We start from the raw sequence: 22954 nt of genomic DNA on the forward strand, positions 1-22954 counted from the left end.
AAAAAATTCCCTCAAAATCAGAATTTCGGTATGAACTGCTAGCTCAGGCATTATTTTTTTATAAATGTACTATTTAACACTATGAAACAAAATAAACTTTTTAAAAGAACAATGGAGTGCAGACATTTTTCATCACATCAATACATAAATAAATAGTAGTGTGGACTTAAAATTCTTATGAATGCTAAAGCACTCTGAAATCGAATGATTAAATTACCAAATAATATTTAAAGTTTATAGCTGTACTAAATTCTTGTAGGATGATTTTCTGTGTTTTTTGAATAGGCTTCCATGTACCGATAATCTAAAGGGTCTATTGGTCAAAGATCTATGTTTTATCGTTCTACTCCTTGACCTCGGCTCACGGCAGAGTAGAATTTTTTTTTATGCTTAGCTTACAACTTGTAAAACATCACTTTATAAAATCAAAGCTTCTTATCTCCGCTCTAAAAAGAAAGAATGTTGTCTTGGAAACCGTATTGGATTTAAATTTTCAAGCTTTTCTTCAATCCTTCAAAAGCTTAGTAAGCTGCCGGAAGATTTCCAAGAAAATTGACTCTAATAAAGGACCAAAGGCCCTTGCCAAAGACTGGGGTCTTTCTCAAAGTCACGGCAAACCATATTAGGTTATTTGTATTTTTGTTTATCACCAAATCGCATATATTGAATTATACATATTTATTTTTACATTTAACAGACTTTAAAACACGTTTTACTGAAATTTAATAAAAAAGTTAAGATATAACAAAATTTACGATAATTTAATGGTTGAGTTTATTGCTAAAATGTATGTTGAGATACAAAAAGGAATAATTTCGCGACACTTTTTCCACGTGGCATTCCGTTTGTATACACTGTCATATTAAGTTCCAATTCAATGTCCTGTGGTCCCTCTAGAGATTTCATCAGTAATACATTAACTTGGTTGTTGTTTTTTAAGGTCCTATAAATTCAAAAATGTAATACTTTTATTATTTTAAATTTCTAAAAAGTGAGTTTAAATATATATACTTACTCAAAATTCTTATCAGTAGCTTTTTGAATATTCTTGGTTGCTTGTATGCGGACAATTTTGAGATCAAAATCGATGTTATCATACCAAAGTGGACCCCTCAATGTAAAGATGGGTCGACCCTCAGGAGATATCATTAGCTTGGATACGAAGGTTATAAAATTATATGTGTAGGCTGACGGTTTTGTGTAACAATCTTCTCCTTCACAGAAGTTGGTGCTTTGTCGGCACCGGCTGTAAAAAAAAGTAAAAGTATTATACTTTTATTTATAAGAATAAAGGTAGTGAAACAAGATATTATAAACTGTTAATGCGTATTAAACACAAACGCTATTTGCAAGAAATTTTTAATTGATATCGTCCATATAAAGATTGTGCATTCACAATAGGGCTTACTTAGAAAAAAGCGAAAAGGAAATGTCATTGTCCAATTCCTGCACCATTCTCAAAATCATTCGCCACTAGTCCTACTAAACGATGATCTTACTGTCCCTTTCAAATCTTCGAACCTTACAAAACAGTTCTTAATCTCCATTAGCATAACGCATTGTTTAATAAGGTGCAATGACCTGCAGAACCGTAGAAAAAAGAAAAACTATAACTTCGAAACCATATATCGAAATATCTTCCCTACAAATATCACCGTCTTCAGAAAAGCAAACCACCTTTTAAAAGTGAAAATAAAATACAAAATCGTTTTTTACTTAAAACCTTATAATCAACCACAACTTTCTGAGTAACTACAGTATTACCAAACTCTATTACAAAAACCACAGATATCTGGGTTATAGACTAAAGCCTAGTGCTCAGATCGACAAAAACTGTCCGCCAGTCATGAGAGAGAGCGAGAGGCAACCCAGCTGATTGACAGTACGACCGTGGCACGCTTTATTCTGATGAACTCTCGAAATTTTGGTCACACTGGAAAGATTAAAGTTTTTACGCTAGCGTACTCGTTTGTCGATCTGAGTACTAGGCTTTAATGCTAAGTGTTATAATAATTACTCAAACCATTGTAAAGTCTAGTTCACGCAGCCCCGGAATAGTTGTATAACTTTGTTAACACCAAGCGTAAATTTAATTCTTATTATTCCTCACTGTCGTTTGAAAATATGATATGAAACCACATATAAGGCAATTGCTGATTTTTATGCGCAATTTTTTTAAAGAACTTACTTTACTCGAGATTATTTATTACAGCCTTATTCTTATACCATATCTAAATCGAACGAACCTTGTATTTTGTCCCACTTCAACTGAAAACTCTCTTCTTTTGTATCTTCTTCGTGTTAAGCCTGTTTATTCGCCAGGGCCTTATGACAAATTTCTGGGTGCGTTGTTAGGTATTTCCCTCAAGCCCTGTGCAAATCCCTTCACAAATAATTAACTTGTCTCTGGAAACTTCCCAATTTAAAATTTGGAGTTAATCATTTGTAATTCCTCTCCACATGAAAGGTAACAAGTTAGAAGCTGGTTACTGCCAGCTATTCCCTAACTTTTTGAAAAAATGATTACTCTTCATTTGCAGCACCTTTGTAGTTCAATTATATCTCCATGTCAACACGGATTTTTAAAACGTAGATCCACAACCACTTACCATTTGGAGCTCACTTCATTGGTAATAAAGGGCTTTAAAAGTAGTGTTCAAACAGATGTCATTTACATTGACTTTAGTAAATCATTTGACTCTGGAAATCACTTAATTCTTGTCCAGAATCTTGACCTGTTAGGGTATCCAGTTGATCTCCTTAAATGAATTTAAAGTTATCTGAATTTCATTATATTTCTAATATTCTCCGTGTTATTTCCGGTGACCCGCAAGGCAGCAATCTTGGTCCGTTTTTATACCCTTGTAGAGGGTATTATAATTTTGGTCAAAAGTGTGCAACGCAGTGAAGGAGACATCTCCGACTCTAAAAAGTATATATATTCTTGATCATGACCGCGTCCTGAGTTGATATAAGCATGTCCGTCTGTCCGTCTGTCTGTTTCTACGCGAACTAGTCTCTCAGTTTTAAAGATATCGAATTGAAACTTTGCACACAGCCTTCTTTCCTTTGCACGCAGTATATATGTATGTCGGAACGGCCGGGATCGGCCGACTATATCTTATAGCCGAAACTTTGGTGTTTGTTAAGTTAGGAAGTTGGGATTTTCTATGGGCTTTATTTTTGGCCAATTAATTAATACCAAATTTGATAAGGATCGGCCGACTATATCCTATAGCTGCCATATAACTGAACGATTGGAAATGCCATAACTTTGGTGGTTTTAAAGTTAGGAAGTTGGGAATTTTTAATGAGTATTAAAAATGCATCATATGAATAATATTGGAGAATATAATGTACAGAATATTCTGCAAGGGTATATCAACTTCGGCTCCGCCCGAAGTTAGCTTTCCATTCTTGTTTTAACAGTATTTATTAACGATTCCGCGGAAAAAAAAAAAAATAATAATTCACAAAATTGTTTAGATATTAGAAGCTCACTTTTCTCCTCAACATTAATTATTTTAAGGTAAGCTTATATCGTCGCCTGTATATCCCTGTATTCTTCAACTTCGTAGTAACTTTGTTGTCACCTTCGATTGGGCCGCAAAAGACGAAATCGTTGTAATTTTGTCGTGATGCTGTAATGCTTTTTTCTGTACTTCCGGGCAATAAGTGCAAGAACTTACCACCCCTACCCTAATATGCAGCACTAACAAAATTTAAAATACCAGAAATAACAATTAATATGAAAACGTGATTGGAGTGATAATATAAAAAATCTCAACGCTTTACTCTCAAACCTGCTCAATATTATAAAATGACAAATCTAAAAGCGTCATTAAATTGCTGATTATGACAAAGAATGATTTTGGCTTATAGATTAACGAACAATTCCTATCATACAACTTAAAACTAGCCAAAATCATTTTGCCCTAGGTGTTTTCTAAACCACCACTTTCCATGACAATCGTTTGAAGGCAATATGATAACAATAGTCACCCCAACCTGCTCTAAAACACCGTTTAAATTTGTAATCCAAAAATATAAAGAAGAAAAGCGGGGAACAACAAAATTATTTTCTTCTTTATAAAGTTTTTTTTTAATTACGATTTTTGTTTAACTGACTTGCTCAAATATAGCTGTTTAGAAACAATGTGAAATAAAAAAGTAAAAGATTAATCAGATCTGAAAAAGTTTGCATATGGCGACAATATAAGACAATACCCTGTGTCGTCGCGACATATAATTCCTTAATGAAAGTTAATATTTTTATTTAACACATAAAGTTTCTGTTCAAACTTAATTTAAATAGCCTAGTAGATTGTGGCAATATTTAAGCTAGCGAACACCCGTTTTGGACTAGCTACACCGTCTCACTAAACAGAGTCGTTACAGTAGTTAACAATTACTAAATTACTTTCACTTTCAAAGTGATTTTGTATTTTTGTTTCATTTAATCCCATCGGTGGGTTGTATAAAAACCATTGTTCTTTTCTTTTAGTTATTTAAACATACATTTAAATTCCGTTAGCTTCGCGAGTGAACTATTAATCTTTCTGCACTTTTGTAATAATACCTAAATATTGTTTTAATTTCGTAATTCTGTTCTATGTTTTCTTTTCTTGTAACCCCACCGTTTCTCTTTTGTGCGTTGTTCGTCATAAGTCGTAGTGCTGTTTTTAGTGTTGTTTTTGCATTAAATTACGCTCCCGCTATCTTTGTTTTGAAAGTTCTAAACGTGCAGTTTCGGCGCTCATGCGGTACTTATAACTGCTCGCTTATAAATTCCGATAGGTAAATGAGTAAAAAAAACTTAGTCTGCTTCTGCAAAAAATGAAGCCTCGTAATTAGGGCTGACCAATCTAATATGACTTGCTGGCTGTGTGAAAACATGGAGCACACCAAGTGAGCCGGTTTCACTGGCCGGACAATTTATGACCTTTCAATGGTGCCCAATTTGCTGTTCTGTTGTGATGCTTGTGTGGAGGTTGCGAACGAGATGAAATCGTTCGGCGGCTTGATGGGGCTGATTAGCTTTTTCGGAGTTGTTAGAGATAGTTTTCGCCGAGCTGATGATCTCCTCTCTGGAGGATCGGGATTCGCAGTTTAATAGTTTAATAGCTGTTAGAAGAGTCCCCTAAGGCTTCTCGGCTTTCCCCTGATCAAACATCTTCTGGTGTATTGCCTTATATACAAGACAAAACTAAAGCCAATTGTAATAATGTAAAGGCGACTTTTGGCCAGATAATATGGTTGTAAAAGAGGCTAAGATAAAGAAGAAGGGAGTAAAACTTCCTAGTCGAGGACAAACCAGTATACCAATTTCAAAAAACTAACTTCTAGCCTCCTTCTTTCCTATCAGAATGGAAGAGGCTGGCGTAGCAAGCTCACTAAATTGTATTCTGATAGCCTTTCCTTTGCATCTCATCTTATTATGTTTACAGAAACCTGGTTAAAGCCGGCGATCTTTAGCTCCGAAGTTTTTCCAGGCAAGTACCCAATATATAGGTATGACCGTCCCTCTAGACGGGGAGGTGGAGTCTTAATTGGAGTTGATTCAAACCTCCCGTCAGAGGAGTTATTTTTTGAGTAATTCAATACCATTGAATTTATTTGTGTAAAGTTATCGCTTCCTTGTAGCTCTATATACATAACTTGCTCATATATTCCGCCGTTGTCTAAACTTCCTGATTATTTAAATCACCTTTCCGTTATTAAGTCTGTTGCAAATAAGCTTTCTGATTGGGATCAGTGGTAAGTTCTAGGTGATTTTAATATACCTGGAGTTATTTGGTCCACTAAGGATGGATCGAATGTCTTACTACCTATAGCACAGCATGATTTTATTGACGGCCTGCCTGACGTATCCTTATCTCAAGTAAACCATTTTCGAAATTCACTAGGTCTTGATTTGTGTTTTGTATCAAATCCTGAAGGTGTGTTTCTGTCAAGAGTAGCACCACTCACGCAACCAGGAGATCGATATCACCCTACAATCGAACTTACATTTCACATAGGTAGAGTTATAGAAGAAAAATCATCAAAACGAATGCAATGTTTTCGCAAGGCAGACTTTCTGAGGCTAAATAATTTCATTTCTGGCTTTAAATAATATGATCTTTACTTATGCAATAATACATCTGAGCAGTTAATGTTTTTAACACTGCAATAAACAATTTTTTTAATTTCTGTGATCCGTGGTACTATCCGTCAATTTCCAATAAATCACCTTGGTTTAGCAAGACTTTTTAGGAAATATAAAAACACCTGTTCTCAATCTGTTTTTACTAGATATTTAAGTGCTCGGTCAAGATTTACCATGCTTAATGCTCAGTGTTATAATAGTTACTTAAACCGTTGTAAAGTCCAGTTCTCTCACGACCCAAAACAGTTTTATTACTTCGTGAACACCAAGCGTAAATCTTCTTCTTCTTAATTCATATCCTTCCTCGCTGTCGTTCGAAAACAGGCAATAGCCAATTTATTTGCCCAATTTTTTCAAACGACATACTCTACTTTAGATTATTCATCTTAGCCTTATTCTTACACCATATTCAAGTCAAACCTCATATTCTGTCCCACTTTAACATAAAGTTCTCTTTTTTGGATCTTCTTCGTATTTAAGCCTGTTTATTCGCCAGGGCCCGATGGTATTCCTGGGTGCGTGCTTAGGTGTTGCGCTAAGGCCCTGTGCAAACCTCTTCAAAAGTTGTTTACCTTATCTCTAGAAACTTCCCAATTCCCAAATATTTGGAAGGAATCATTTGTTATTCCTCTTTACAAAAAAGGTAACAAGTTAGAAGCCAGTAACTGAGGTATATAAAAGTTTTCAGCTATTCCTAAGCTTTTTGAAAAAATCATTACTCCTCATTTGCTGCATCTTTGCAGATTATTTATTTCTCCGTGTCAACACGGACTTATTAAACTTAGATCCACAATCAGTAACCTTCTGAAGCTTACTACATCTGTGATAAAGTACTTTAATAGTAGTTTTCAAACAGACTCCATTTACACTGACTTTAGTAAAGTAAATCACTTACTTCTTGTTCATAAAATTGACCTGTTAGGTTCTACAGGTGATCTTCTTAGATGGATCTCAAGTTATCTTAATGGCAGGTCACAAAGGTTCCTTTTTAAAAATTAAATTTCTAAAATTCTCCGTATAACCTCCGGTGTCCCACAAGGGAGCCATTTGGGTCCGCTACTTTTTACATTATTTATTAACTTTTATTATTATTTTTATTATTATCTTTCCGCAATTATAAGTCATTCTCGTACTTATGTACGTAAATTATGTTAAGTTGTGCCTGCATTATAAGGACATTTCCTGCCTTTTAGACTTGCAATCCGATCTAGATAATTTTCAAAACTGGTGCCGAGATAATTTACTAAATTAAAACGGTTCCAAGTGTCAGCTGATGACTTTTTATGGGGTCAATTCTTTATACGCGACTTACACAATAAGAGGCAGCTCTTTGGATAGAATAACTCTTGTAAACGATCTTGGCGTTCTCTTGGACCCTAAATTAAAATTTTCTAATCACATTTCGTCTATGGTTAATAGAGCCAGAGGAGTGCTTGGATTTATTAAGAGGTGGTCAAAAGAATTCGATGATCCTTATGTCACTAAAACTTTATTTATTTCGCTAGTCCGTTTGATTCTAGAGTATGGGTCTCCCGTCTGGAGTCCATGGAATACATATTGGTCGTATTGAATTCTTCTTTTTGCTTTACGGCGCCTAAACTGGGATGCAAATCTTAACTTACCTGCTTATTCTAGTAGACTTCTGTTGATTAATTTTCCCTCCCTAGGTAACCGTAGAAGGATGCTTGGTACTATCTTTATTTATAACCTTATACATGGTGATATTGACTGCCCTTTCTGTGCCAAGTAGATTAACTAAAAATTATATTTCCCTAATATTAAATCATTTTAGATCTAACTATGCCTTGCATTAGCCTCTCAGAGTATTATGTTCTTTTTCCGATAATCTCAAATCTTGACTCTCTGCCGCTCCTAAAACGATTAATACTAGCTTCATTGGCACTAAATTAATCTTACTGTTACTTTTTTTATATTTTCTTATCTCGCGTCTATCTTTTTGCGAATCGTGCCGTATGATACACGGCTAAGCCCCTCGGTCGGTTGGGTAACTGTGCTTTTTATCCCCACTAGGTCGAGAATAAGCATGAATGGTACAAAAAATTTCGTGCAAAAAAAATTATAGTAAAAATCGTAAAAAACAAAATAAGGAAAAACTTGCAAAATCCAAGCCACAGCTGGCAAGCATATTCAAAAAAAATGACTTAGACTCATTATTAATTTCAACTTTAAATAATGTTCATTATCACTTACTTTTTTTGCTCTTGATCATTAGTGTATCCATATGGGCAATTAATGGTAGTACATTTATAGCTTCCTCGGGTGTTTGTGCAAATGTCATTCTAAAAATAACGAAAATTAAATATGAAAGGAAGTTTACCATGGTAAGTTTATACACTCAGCGTCATATCTCTGCGTACAGGCCAAATAATTTTTAATTTGTCACTTTGATAGGAAAAATCTTGGGCTAGACGTGATATAAAAAAATTATGATTTTTGTTACGGATAGTCCCAGCAATTACCTTCACATTCTATATTTTAAAAAATGTGTATCTTCTTTGGTACCCTTATAATTTGTATTTCCCCAAAACCTTATAAAATAACATGCTTTCAAAAGTTTGCGTACAGCTGGAGATTGTTGCATTTATTGGCAAGTTTGTGCACGATAAGAATAAAGTATATATATAAGTACACTCTAGCCGAGTGGATCTAGCCATGTCCGTCTGTCCGTCTGTCTGTCTGTCTGTCTGTCCGTATGAACGCTGAGATCTCGGAAACTATAAAAGCTAGAAGATTGGCATTTTGCATGTAGATTTTAGGAGTTCCTACGCAGCGCAAGTCTGTTTCAAAATGGTGCCACGTCCCCTCTGACGCCCACAAGCCACAAGCTGTGGCCACAGTTTTCATGCTATTATGAAAATTTTAATTGATATGTATTTGTTTCGTCAATACCTATCGATTGACCTAATAAAAGTTTGCCACGCCCACTCTAACGCCCAAAAACCCATTAAACTCTTAAGCCTGGTTAGCGCCTACATTTCCGCCTTTCATGGCCAGTGGTACCAATGTCTTGGGGTAGATGGCGCAATACAATAGCATATTTATATAAAGTTGTTTAGCTGAGTAACGGGTATCTAATAGTCGAGGCACTCGACTATAGCGTTCTCTCTTGTTTTTCTTTTATTTATTAAAAAGTCTCCTTAGGTCTTAAAAATCATTCTGACCATGAACGAGGAAAACCGAAAACTTTTGAAGGAAATCTTATGGCTTGGCGCTATTGTCCTTAAGACATTCCTATTCCTTCCGGATTTCAATAAAAATACATCATGGTGGCAAGCCTAGAATGTCTAAGAATGCTAGTGTCCTGGCGGGTATTGGCGAAGAATTCGTTCTAAGACCACCACTAACTGTCATCTAAATTGTGTTACCCTCGGAAGAAAAAACATTTTTAAAAAACTATATTTAAATATGTTAATAACACCGTAAGCCCACTGAATGGCCTGTTCCCAATTGCGCTGCTTACATTCTTTTCATTCTGGACTGTTCCATGTATTCTTTTTTATACCCTTGCAGAGGGTATTATAATTTTGGTCAAAAGTGTGCAACGCAGTGAAGGACACATCTCCGACCCTATAAAGTATATATATTCTTGATCAGCATCACCTCCTGAGTTGATATAGCCATGCCCGTCTGTCCGTCTGTCTGTTTCTACGCGAACTAGTCTCTCAGTTTTAAAGATATCGAATTGAAACTTTGCACACAGCCTTCTTTCCTTTGCACGCAGTATATATGTATGTCGGAACGGCCGGGATCGGCCGACTATATCTTAAAGCCGAAACTTTGGTGTTTGTTAAGTTAGGAAGTTGGGATTTTCTATGGGCTTTATTTTTGGCCAATTAATTAATACCAAATTTCATAAGGATCGGCCGACTATATTCTATAGCTGCCATATAACTGAACGATTGGAAATGCCATAACTTTGGTGTTTTTAAAGTTAGGAAGTTGGGATTTTTTATGAGTATTAAGAATGCATCATATGAATAATTTGGGAGAATATAATTTACAGAATATTCTCCGTCTCGACTAATGTGTCAGACTAAACGGTTGTGTTTATTTCAGAGCTCCCATATTAAAAAAAAAAAAAAAAATTTTACAACATTTTGGTTTTTTGTGTCTACGATTTTTCTTTTGAGTTTCTTAAGAAAACATTTGCCGGCCTTGCCTTCGGTTGGCAGGCCGGCTGCTTGGTAAACTTTGTTTTTCTTTATTTTCTTTTCTTCTTTACGCAAGTACAATGTCAGATGCTGGTGTAGTTCCCAAAAAAGATGTCTTCCAATTTCAAGCCATCTCGACGAAAGGTTGTCGTGAAACCAATCAGGACTCTCATGTAGCTAAGCACTCGGTCTTTGCTAAGGACCAAGTTACGCGACTACCAGTCAATACAGACGAAGCTGCTAAAGTAGCTGTTATGAATGCCTCTAGGAATGCCAAGGCGACTGCCTTTGATGCCAATAGGTGCCTCTCTGATACTTCTGATGAGTTTGATGATTCCATTTATTCAGACACCTCACCTGTCCCGACTATGACTATTTTTACCCCCAAGTGGATTAGTAAGAATGCTGCCGATAAAGAACGCTTTACTCAGGTAAATAACCTAAGGAAAATACGTAATCTTGACATACTCGGAGGTAGTAATATAAATAAATCATCGCTGCCAAACCCTGTTGGCGACCATAAACGTCCTCAAGCTGCAGCCTCTAGCATGACCATACAATCACATTCTTCAAGTCAAGAAGACTCTACCTACTTAGGATAGAACAATGCTTTGCTATTTTGTCTGACGATGATGATGATGGTGATGATACAATGACTTCCATTAATAATAATGAATCAATCACCTCTAAACTTGGTCGTGGATTGTCTGAATGTATTCAACCCCCCTGGTGAAAATGGGAAGGCGAACCGGGATATATTCTTTGTTGAACTGGAACCAGCTAAAAACAACAAAAATGTATATGATATCCAGATAATTGACTACCAGGTGGTTAAAGTGGAACCGCAGCTTCAGAGAAAGGGTCCTTTAAGGTGTTTCCGATGTCAAGAATTTGGACATTCTAAAAATTTTTCTCACTCTTGCCAAAGTGTGCCAGATATGCTGGTGACCATGAGACAAAAGACAAGGAGAGGTGCTTGGCCATAAATGAGGAACAACTCAAGTGCATTAACTGTGGTTCTAATCATAGTGCGTCTTCCCGTCGATGTCCTGCCTATTTAGAGGCTATTGAAAGACGTAAGCCCACTGGTTCTGTAGAGCGTAGACCCACTTAAAAACGTACTTTTAAGCCTGCCATGCCCCCGGCTCAAAATGCTTGGCTTACTACGCGTCTTTCTGCATCCTCAAGTCAGACTTCGCCATCGGCTAATTTACATCCAAGTGAAAAGACCTCTTTGATTGAACAACCTACTCAGGACAGGCTTCTGGAATTTATTAATGGATTAAGGAAGCATTCGATCAAATGATCAAATGATGTCAGTAATGACGACCACCCTAGAAATGTTATAGAGCGTGATTTCTAAGCACGCCAATCAGTATAAATATCGTTATTTGGAACGCCAAAAACTTAGTTGGCAAATCACTCGAGATTGAGCACCTCCTCCAGGAACGCAACATTGACATTTTATTGATCTCAGAGACACATTTTACCAGCCGGTCATTCTACCACATTAATGGATATGCTGTTCACTCTGCCAACCACCCTGATGATCGACATCGTGGTGGTGCTGCTGTCATCATCAAATCCTGTTTGGATTATCACCTAAGTGCCACAATGTCGGAGCCTCACCTGCAAGCAGTTGCCATAAGTTTGGTCACTGGGTTTGGCAGAGGAATATTTGCGTCTGTTTGGCTCTGTAGGTAGCCGCTTTCTCATTGGAGGGGATTGCAATGCGCACCACAGTTTCTGGGGTGCAGGCGATCATGCACTTGGGGAAACATGTCAGTTATTGCTGACTCAAATATGCAGATTTTGGCTATTGGCGGACCCACTCATTTTCCTTGGATCATTGACCACCTCTCGACGGCCATTGATTTTGCAGTGTACAAAGGCATCCCGAGCAACCACCTTACAATCTTAGAGTGCCCGGGACTTTCCTCTGATCATATTCCGCTCCAGATATATTTTTGCGTGGCTGCCTATACGATCGTCACCAAATCCAGGCTTCTTCCCCGGGGTCGGATTTAAAAAGATTCAGTGCGCAACTTACTGCTCTGACTCAGGAACAACCTTCTCTTCTTTCTGAGGTCTTAGTTGAACAGATCCATCAAGCTGCCCCTCCTCCTAGAAGTATACCTATTCCTCCTCCATCTTGGGCTTATTCAAAGCCAGAAATTGCTGCCTTGGCCAGAAACGGTAATGCACTTCGCCGTGTCTGGATGAGGACGAGGCATACCATCGATATGGCAAGGTGGAAGGCTACTGTATCAGAGCTAAGGAAAGTCCTCCGTTCGGCCAAGTCAGAATTTTTTATGGACAAGCTCAGTGCAATTGACCTAACCAGAACCACGGATTTGCGCTCTGGAAATGCACCCGCAACCTTAAAAGAGACCCGTTTCAGAGGTTTTCCCTTAAACGTGGTGATGGGACTTGGGTCCACAGTGATTCCGAGATTGCTGAAGTATTTGCTGATGATCTTGAAACTCGCTTTACTCCATTTGAATTTGCAACAAGCGATGAAGTCCAGACAACAATCTCTAGGTTAGGACTTTCATTTGTCCCTCCTGTTACTGTTCGTCCAGTAGACGAAGATGAGGTACGTGGTCATATAAAGCGACTGGTTACTACTAAAGCTCCTGGCATGGACGCGATTGATGGCAAAGTAGCAAAGGCTCTGCCTAGCTTTGTCATTGTACATCCTCTGTCTCCTCTTTAATGCTTGCCTGGACCTTGGCTTTTTTTTTATCACCTTGGAAACGAGCATTAGTCACAATGGTGGCAAAAAACGGAAAAGACCCATGTTGCCCGGAATCTTATAGGCCGATTAGTTTGCTTTCCACTTTCTCCAAGATTTTTGAGCAGATCATGATTGGTAGACTTCTAGCTATTAACGCATTTGAAAATTCATTTCCAAACCACCAGTTTGGTTTCCGTTGTCGCCATAGTGCTATCGAGCAAGTGCACAGAGTAATTAACCATGTTCTGGGGGCTTTCGAAGACCACAAATACTGCTCATCCGTTTTTCTCGATGATCGACAGGCCTTTGACAGGGTTTGGCACGAAGGACTGTTCTACAAGCTAATGCCGCTTTTGCCTGAAAGACTCTGGAATCTCACTGTATCGTTCTTAGAAAATAGGGAGTTTGCTGTAGATATTCGTGGACACCGTTTTGGACTTCGCTCAATTCGTGCTGGTGTCCCGCAGGGAAGCGTCCTTGGTCCAGCTGCTCGTGGTACTCTCCTGGCCACATATGCAGATGACACTGCATTTCTTGCAGCTGGTAGCACCACTACGTCTGCGTCCCCACGTGTCCAGACATTCTTGGACGAATTTGAGTGCTGTTCCTCTCGATGTAACATTGCGCTTAATGTTTACAAAACGCAGCATGTCCTGGCCGTTCGCGTAGCCTTTACATTGATGGGAATAGGCTCAAGCACGAAGATAAGGTGACGTACCTCGGAGTTACCTTAGACCGTCGCCTTTGTTGGAAGGGACAAATTGATCGAGTTTGTGGATCAGCAAACGTGCATTGCAAAGGCTCTCAGGAGGATGCTAGGGGTGAAGTGGCACCATTATGTAGAAAACCGAGTTATGTTCCAGGACACGGGAGTGCCGACGGTAACGGAGACGATTTGTAAATCCTCAAGTCGATACCGGGAACGTTTGCTCACACATGCAAACTGTCTGGCAAGACATAACACTGGGTCGACGGCGTCTCCGCAGACGACACCCGGCAGACTTATGGATTCTCGGCCGTGACAGACACGGTCGTCTTCTATAACAACACATCCTGATTAACTTATGACCTGCTATGACCACACCTGAATTGCCCAAGAATGGAGCACCCGCTACCCGATTTTTTGGGGATCTTTAAAAATAATTTGTCAATACACGAAAACAAGGTAAATCCTTGTGTGGCGTGTTCAACAATCTATAAAAAAAAGGCTAACTGGTCTTTTAGCTTGGAGCCGTATGCGTAAGCTTATTGCTTCAATAACACCCGGTAAACATTGCTCCATTTCTTCTCAACTTGGAATTGGGTGGTCGATCTGAAGCTGTATTAAATTAGTTTATTGATATTACGTTTGCAATGTTTTGCATCTGATTGCTACCGAGCACTTACAATTACTTGGGCGCCCAGTGAAGTAATCGAAGACAGAAACACAATTTTGAAAATAATGAAAATATTTCTTTTTATCTGTTTATAAACGTGCTTTACTAATTTACCAGCTCATAATTTCGAGGTAAAGAAATACATGTATCTTCTTGTTCAACAAAGTATTAGATTTTCAAATTATTTTGCGGAAAAAAATCGTACAAATCTATTCACTACCAAAGTAATCGCGACCAATAACTACACCATAGCTTGAGGTAAGCTGGAGGGAGACCCTGATTAGATCTTCGAGAAGATTGCTTAGCCTTGACTTCTTAAAACCATTGTAGATCCCTTTAGGCAGCTCGCTTACCACTTCTGACTAATTTATTATAATCTTTGCTATTGGTATAGCCCAACTAGTTTATCACTCACAAAAAGTTATCATTTGCAACACCAACAATAGAAAAAATTAATTTGACAGAAATGTCCATTTTGCCATTCTTAATTTACCAGCATGGGTTTTCAATGCTCTACTTACGAGGGCAGTCCGATAAGTACTTATCCTCACCGCCCGATGGCGTCACTATCGCAAGAGAAATTTACTATCGTGTAGTACATTCTCGTAGACGGCTACTGTCGAAATTTCAGCCGAATCGGACTCGTAGTTTTGTTTTGACTGCGTGTGGAATCGGACGTGTCCGCGGATTTTAGAAAAATGGAGAAAGAGCAATATCGGTCTGTGATTCGATTCTTGTTTTTTGAAGGGAAATCGCGCAGAGAAATCAAAGGGCGCTTGGGTGCTGTGTACGGTGACTCTGCTCCTTCGATGGCGACCATCAAAAATTGGTTTAACGAGTTTCAACGTGGTCGCACGTCGGTTTTTGATGAGCCACGCCCAGATGCCCCGAAAACGGCTACCACGGAGGATAACGTGACAAAATCCACGATCTCGTATTGGCAGACCGCCGATTGAAGATACGCGAGATAGTTGTTCCAAACTTGAAGAAGTCACTCGCTGGACAGAAATTTGCGTCGAATGAGGAAGTCGTCGCCGCCACAGAGGCCTATTTTGCAGACCTCGAGAAAACGTATTTTTCAGACGGGTTAAAGAAGTTGGAGCATCGCTGTGTCAAGTGTATCGAGCTATAAGGAGATTATGTTGAGAAATAAATCGCCTCTTTTCCAAAATTTTCGTTTTTCTTTTGGAGGCTAAGTACTTATCGGACCACCCTAGTAAATCTGTGAATCAAATATAATTTTTGCTCTTAAAAAACTATGCTTTTTTATTAAGTGTTTTTTTATACCCTTGCAGAGGGTATTATAATTTTGTTCAAAAGTGTGCAACGCAGTGAAGGAGACATCTCCGACCCTATAAAGTATATATATTCTTGATCAGGATCACCTCCTGAGTTGATATAGCCATGTCCGTCTGTCCGTCTGTCTGTTTCTACGCAAACTAGTCTCTCAGTTTTAAAGCTATCGAGTTCAAACTTTGCACACACCCTTCTTTCCTTTGCACGCAGTATATATTTCAGAACGGGATCGGCCGGCTATATCCTATAGCTGCCATATAACTGATTGATCGGAAATGCCATAATTTTGGTGTTTGTAAAGTTAGGAAGCTGGGATTTTCTATGGCTTTTATATTTGGCCAATCAGTCCGACCTACCAAATTTCATAAGGATCGGCCGACTATATCCTATAGCTGCCATATAACTGATTGATCGGATATACTATAACTTTGGTGTTTAAAAAGTTAGGAAGCTGGAATTTCCTATGGGTTTTATATTTGGCCAATCAATCCGACCTACCAAATTTCATAAGGATCGGCCGACTATATCCTATAGCTGCCATATAACTGATTGATCGGAAATGCCATAACTTTGGTGTTTGTTAAGTTAGGAAGTTGGGATTTTCTATGGCTTTTATTTTTGGCCAATCAATCCGACCTATCAAATTTCATAAGGATCGGCCGACTATATCCTATAGCTGCCATATAACTGAACGATCGGAAATGCCATAACTTTGGTGTTCTTAAAGTTAGGAAGTTGGGATATTTTATAAGTATTAAGAAGGCATCATATGAATAATTTTGGAGAATATTATATACAGAGTATTCTGCAAGGGTATATCAACTTCGGCTCCGCCCGAAGTTAGCTTTCCTTTCTTGTTTTATATTGGGTCTGATATCGCCTATTTCTATATGTTCACTCAACATATAGAAAATATGTTGGAAATAGTTATTTCAAGATCTTATAGATTTAATAAGAAGCCGACCGACAGAAGACCATTCTGTATAACAGTTTATAAGATCTTAAGCCCTTAAAATTACAAAATAGAATTCCCAGTGAAATACATACCCGGCCAGTACACACTTGATTTATGGAATCAGTGGCACATTCATCGATATCGCGGCAAGTATTCCGGTCAGCAGACAACAAATAACCACGAGGGCAAGAACACTGGTAGGATCCATCAGTGTTAATACAGAATCTTAGATTTGATAATATTGATTATCACATGCTTCAAAACGATTGGTCAGATACATACCCCATGCATAGCTTGTAGTCCTTATGAACTTCACATTCATTTATATCATTACATGTGCGGTTGTCCTGTCCTAGTTCGTATCCGTGTTCACATGTACATCGATATCCGCCCCATGTATTAATACACTTCTGTTGGCAAAGACCCGGAACCACATGGCACTCATCGATATCAAAGCATTGTGTGTTGTTATTATTATCATTTTTTTTTTTAAATCCAGCTTTGCATTCACAATAGTAAGATCCTATGGTATTAAAGCACTGTGCATTTGACGGACAAACACGTTGATCCAGCTCGCATTCGTTGGTGTCCACACATGTACTAACACCAGTGCTTAGACGCTTTATCTCATGACCTATCGGACAGGTGCATACATAGCCACCGTTGCGATTACGGCATATTTGTCTTTCGCCACAGTTGTGCTCACCAGTATCGCACTCATCAATATCTATAAGGTAAAAATGAAACGTCAGAATTTTATAATACGAGTAAAATGTATTGTTTTTTAGTGATTGATAAATTGTGCGTCCTAAAAATCAAAAATGTCAAAGTTAAAATTATCGCCGGGACAATAGGGTTGAAAGACTCTTTATCAATGGTTTAGCATCAGAAATAAAGAAAATAACAAACATGTACGTGACGTGATCTGGAGTCGAAATAGCTGAAAATCACTCCGAGGAAAACGCCACGCTAGAACAAGATGACAAATTTCTACCACTTTTTGAACACTCATCATCCCTAAAAAGGTAACGGGAAGTCGCAACAAGAATTGGGCTCAAGAACTGAAGAGTACGACTATGATATGTAAGTGATATTGAATGCTGATCCAACTGTTCGAAACAATCTATGATCCAATCAGGAGAACATTGTATGTCTTATAGATAGTAAAGCGGAAGCGAGAGGGTAGATGCGGTAAAAAACGAACGAAATCTTACATTGAGCAAGCAGTGGATACCTATGAGCATACCACGCAGCGTACCAAACTATTTATTCCGGAAATATCCACAAAGCACAAACGATACGTGGATCGCAAATCATTCAGGAATATTCAATGCGCATTTTGGAAACGGATGGTAGTTTCAGAATGGACATTAATATACTACGACTTAAAAAAATAACATAGCAATATTCGAATCAAAAATCACCCTCCCAGGTGTGCCCAAAATTCAGCAACACACAAACATTTCCAACATATATAAAACGCAGAAATCTATTGATTGTGTTGGACACGTAGAAACAAGACTAACAAGACTTCATGAATGCAAGCATGCATGTTAGCACTGTTAAGGAGTATTCATAAGTCGATACAGATCTTGGGTGATTATAGGAACACCCTAGTGTTTAGTTGCAAAATCAGCATAAACGCCTTTAGGGGCCGAGCCTTGTTCCTATTGGTGCACGGTATGGTGAGTTATGTTGATTTTGCTAGTGTCAGCACTTTGCTGCACGAGCGGTCGGCCTGCCGGCCGCGCATAGCTTACGTAAAGTCATATATGTTTTCAGTTTTAATTTCGATATTCAATAAAGAGCATTTGCTTGAAAATAAAACTCCGGCATTGGCCGTCCGCATTTACCTTATTAATTGAAATTGGTTATCGTGCCTTAAGGGCCGTTAGCAACGGAGTCAGTTACTCCCGACATAGTCTTCCTAAAAGAAGAGAGAAGAGAGCCAGTGGCAACCGCCCGGCTCGCTCATAAGAACAACCAGCCACGGTGGCAATTGCGAGGGACAGCGCGTGATAACACATTCAAATCATAATTTGTATACTGATAGCTCAATTGACAAACGGAAATTGCAAACGTACTTACTGATATCCGTGTTAGATTTGGGTGTGCCAACCTCAGCATTACCACCATAAGGTTAAACCCCAGTTTTGTGTCAGGCTACCGATTTATATTAAATACACCGCTTGAAAATATATATATTATGGAAATCCCGAAAGGTATCTATCTTCACGAGGGAAGACACCGTTTCAGACCTTTCGGCTCCAACTCCAGCCAATTTGTAATTAATAAGTTGGCAATAGCTTATCAAATGTTCAACGGTCGGGAAAATGCTTGAACGCATCGACTTACATAATTCATTTATTATGTTAGGCACAAAAGTAAACAAGATATAAAATATAACAACACTTACCGCCAAGATAGTCAGGCAACCAGACCGTCAGTCAGCCAACGTTAGCAATCTGCCGACACCGCAAAGTAATAACTGACGCAAACCATCGCATGTACCAATTTAATTTCCCCTTTCAACCTTTTTAACTTAACTTAAGCATATTTGTACTAACTAAAACTGTTAAGATTGTTTCTCATCTTCGATCGCAATCATCAGAGACAGTCGCCGTGGATCATATTCACAAACTTTAAACCATAAGTGCTAGTTGCTTAGACAAACCTGTAGACAGTTCATGACCAAACCATACAAAACGAAACCTTTTGGACTCCAACGCTAATTGGTTGCCATTTGGGATAAACACATATCACTCGCAAACTTAGCATTACCTTAATTATCAGTTTGCTACCACAATTGTCTAAGTTTAGGCTATTCTTAAAATTATTTAAAGAGCTTGATTACTTTTGCTCTTGTTTTGATAGCTTCTGCTTGCTAGACAATTCTTTATTTATTTTCTACATTTTTTTAATTTATCAATCCGAAAGCAGACAATACCTTTATCGGGCTACTTAACTATATTTATAACAAAAATACCAAAACTAAAATTTAAAAAAACTATTTTTAATGAAATCGCTAACTTAAAGTACTAGGCGGCAACCTAACGGTATACTGTAAAGCCTAGTACTCAGATCGACAAAAACTGTCCGCCAGTCATGAGAGAGAGCGAGAGGCAAACAGCTGGCGTTCACTTTTCGTCAAGGGTTTTTTTCACCTCGGTCCTCAGATGGACGAAAAAATACCAGAAAATTTCATAGCGTTGCCAGTCTGCGGAAATGAACTTTTGGTGAACCCTAGCGAAAAGATTAAAAAATGTAATCTTGTGGCGTGCGCTTCTCACTGAGCATTATAAGAAATGGAGGGAAAAAACTCAAAAAACTCGCAGAAGTCGATTGCAGGAGTTTACATATGAGGACAAAATAACATTAATACTATCTGCGGTGCCTCTTGTCGAAGCAAAATGTTTTTTAGGTCAAAAATGTACGAAAAAACACAATAAAAGTGCAGCTATGAACTTTAAATTAGCAAATAAATATGAGTAAATTAAAAAAACAACTGTTAAATTTAAATTGTTTTGTTTTTTAATTTCTTTGTACAGCGGCAGACTTGTCTTGCAAAGGTATTTGATAACATATTTTAAAGGCTCTTTCCCGCAAATACGATATTTGAATTTTAACTGCTTGTCAACAAACCCAGCTGATTGACAGTACGACCGTAGCACGCTTAAATCTGATTAACTCTCAAAATTTTGGTCACACTGGAAATATTAAAGTTTTTACGCTAGCGTAATCGTTTGTCGATCTGGATACTAGGCTTTGTCAACAAACCCAGCTGATTGGCAGTACGACCGTAGCACGCTTAAATCTGATGAACTCTCGAAATTTTGGTCACACTGAAAAGATTAAAGTTTTTACGCTAGCATACTCGTTTGTCGATCTGAGTACTAGGTTAGCTAATTTAAAGCATAAATGGTCCTAATGGTTAAAAAGCACTGAAACACCGATAGGTCCCCAGAAATGAAGGTCAGCAATTTTACCTGATAGCAGAGCAAATATAAACATAAGAGCAGTAACCGTTATGTGATTATGTAGAAAGTATTCCAACTCGCACAACTTTTCGAACTTTGAGTACAGTCCAGATAACAAATTTTGGTTATTCATGAAAAATATCATGACTATGTGTAGAAAAGTTCAATGAATTATTACTTTATTTTGAGCTATGTGATAAAGAGGCTGACCGCCCTTTTTTATCCAAATAGCTTTAAAATTAAGGGACTATTTTTTGTCAAAACGGATAGACAGACGGACATGGCTAGATCGACATGGTGATACTGATCCAGTATAAAAAAATTTTGTGGGTCGGAATTTTGTCCTTCACTGCGTTGCAAACTTTTGACTAAAATAATAATACGCTCTGCTAGAGTATACATGTGTCACTACCGAGTGCCCTATAAAGGTCGGTTACTGTCTAACATATTGTTTTTTTACCTAGGTACGTAGCTAATCAGAAGCATATATGATTTTTCCAACACGGTGTATTTGTAATTTATGCATTGTATCTTGTGGATATCCTGCTGGGATGGGTACTTCACGGCTGCATGCTCTTAAATCAGCTTTAAGAAGCCTTGTAGCTTGAAGCTTTTATAGAAGCCTTGGCCCAAGGAGGATCATCCTATATTAAATCTTCATCCGGGTGTGTCTTAAGTACTTCATTTCCTTTAACGAAATCATGTGGACTTCTTACCCTAAGCCAATATAATTGATATGGATTTTTGCACAATTATGTATACTAGATTTACAAGAAAACTGTAAATTACTTGAACATACTAGCTTTTTAAAAACAAGTATCAGGATAGAGAAAATTAATATTATAAAAAATTTAAGCAAATGAATAATCCCACAGAGCACCATCGACCATCTATAAAAATTTCCTAGAAACTCCTTGAGGGATTAACGTTTTTAGCGGCACGTACCTATGCGAACTTAGCCGTTGGTTTTTCCGTTCTACTCTTTTTCATAATGGAAATTGTCACGTACCTATGCATAATTTCCCGTCTGCTCTTGATTTGTATCCGGGCGAGCACTGAAGAAGGCTTTCACAGCGGAAATTCCCATTTGTGTTAATGCAACGTTGATGGTTGCCACAAGGATTCCTTTCCACACATTCATTCGTATCTTAAAAATGTAAAATAAAAATTAAACATATGTTAAAAATATGTATAAAGCACAAAGGGAGGACTATTGGGCCCAAATATGTGCCGTACGGGCAATTGGAATTCCTCTTTGGGGAAAAGTACTACAATCTTAAGCTCAGGTCAGACGTTGAATTATTTAAACAAAGTTATCTGTGATGGCTATAGATTTAAACATTTTGCAGTTTATAAGTCGCTTAATTAATTTTCTTGTCCGCTCTTCAAGATTACATATTAAAGACTACATTTTTTCGACAAGATGAGTTAAAAAATAAAAAAAAACAAAGACACTGCCTAGTAAACAGCGTTACTTAAGAAAAATACTTTGAAATACCCTCACTTGCAAAAGATATTTTTATCAAATCTCTTAATGGTGAATTATTGTGTTTTCAGATTTGATAAAAAATTTATTTATACGCTGACCATAATATATGTATACAAAAAGGAGGTAGTTCATCTAAAACTTTTTTTTGTTAACTTTAATTAATTATCTTTCTTTTGATTGTATAACTAACATTGGAGAATGTAAATGAAAAATCGATTTCATGATGCGTTCATAAACAATGCACCTCAAAAAAAAAATAACTGTAAGCAATCGATAATATTTTATTGTTTTTTGACGAATGAGTATGAGAGTGTGCATTTTAAGCTGTGGAAAAATATATTAAGTTATCTGTGTTTGAAATGAAAATAATGAAATTAAATGAAAAATGGATTAAACGCTCGATCAAGCGAGCGGCAGCCACATTGACATCATACAGCGCTCAAAATAAAAAATCCTAAGGACAATCACTGGGGCACCATGGTATATTCGCAACCAAAACATCCATAGACAAAAAAAGACCCACAAAGAAAAACTCTCTGTGCACCCAAAATCATCTCGAAATCAACTCGCAGCAATAATTCTCAGGGACCCATAAGTCAGTACCAGACTGTTAGTTAGAATACCATAGGATTTGTTACACTTATTGTTAGTATCCGAAAGGAGAAGATTCAATAAATAAATAGTAAGGCATAATACAAAAAAAATCTGTGTTTGAACTTAATTATTTAGTTAAGCAGGTCGGATGTGTTTTTGTCGCTAATAGGCACCCATATGCAATTGCGCTTAGTTGTACGAAATACAGCT

At 37.6% G+C, this 22954-nt stretch overlaps 1 protein-coding gene across 4 annotated transcripts in view; it reads right to left on the minus strand.

Moving 5' to 3' along the window:
- Positions 1 to 733: 733 nt before the first annotated feature.
- The window catches only part of LOC108041643 (fibulin-1), a 90143-nt gene continuing 67922 nt past the window's right edge, over positions 734 to 22954 (minus strand). Inside the window, exons 8-13 of one of the 4 annotated variants that reach the window (XM_044460642.1) lie at positions 21671 to 21808; positions 16967 to 17411; positions 16777 to 16909; positions 8360 to 8448; positions 1016 to 1246; positions 734 to 943 (exon numbers count right to left, since the gene is read on the minus strand). In XM_044460642.1, the coding sequence (XP_044316577.1) occupies positions 781 to 943; positions 1016 to 1246; positions 8360 to 8448; positions 16777 to 16909; positions 16967 to 17411; positions 21671 to 21808 (1199 nt within the window). In that variant the 3' untranslated portion in view covers positions 734 to 780. Of the gene's footprint in view, positions 966 to 1015; positions 1247 to 8359; positions 8449 to 16776; positions 16910 to 16966; positions 17412 to 21670; positions 21809 to 22954 lie in introns of all 4 variants that reach the window. The other 3 variants (XM_044460641.1, XM_044460644.1, XM_044460643.1) reach the window with 3 other exon arrangements.

The sequence above is a fragment of the Drosophila rhopaloa genome, unplaced genomic scaffold, assembly GCF_018152115.1.
Source record: "Drosophila rhopaloa isolate 14029-0021.01 unplaced genomic scaffold, ASM1815211v1 contig_203, whole genome shotgun sequence".
Taxonomy (NCBI): Eukaryota; Metazoa; Arthropoda; class Insecta; order Diptera; family Drosophilidae; genus Drosophila; species Drosophila rhopaloa.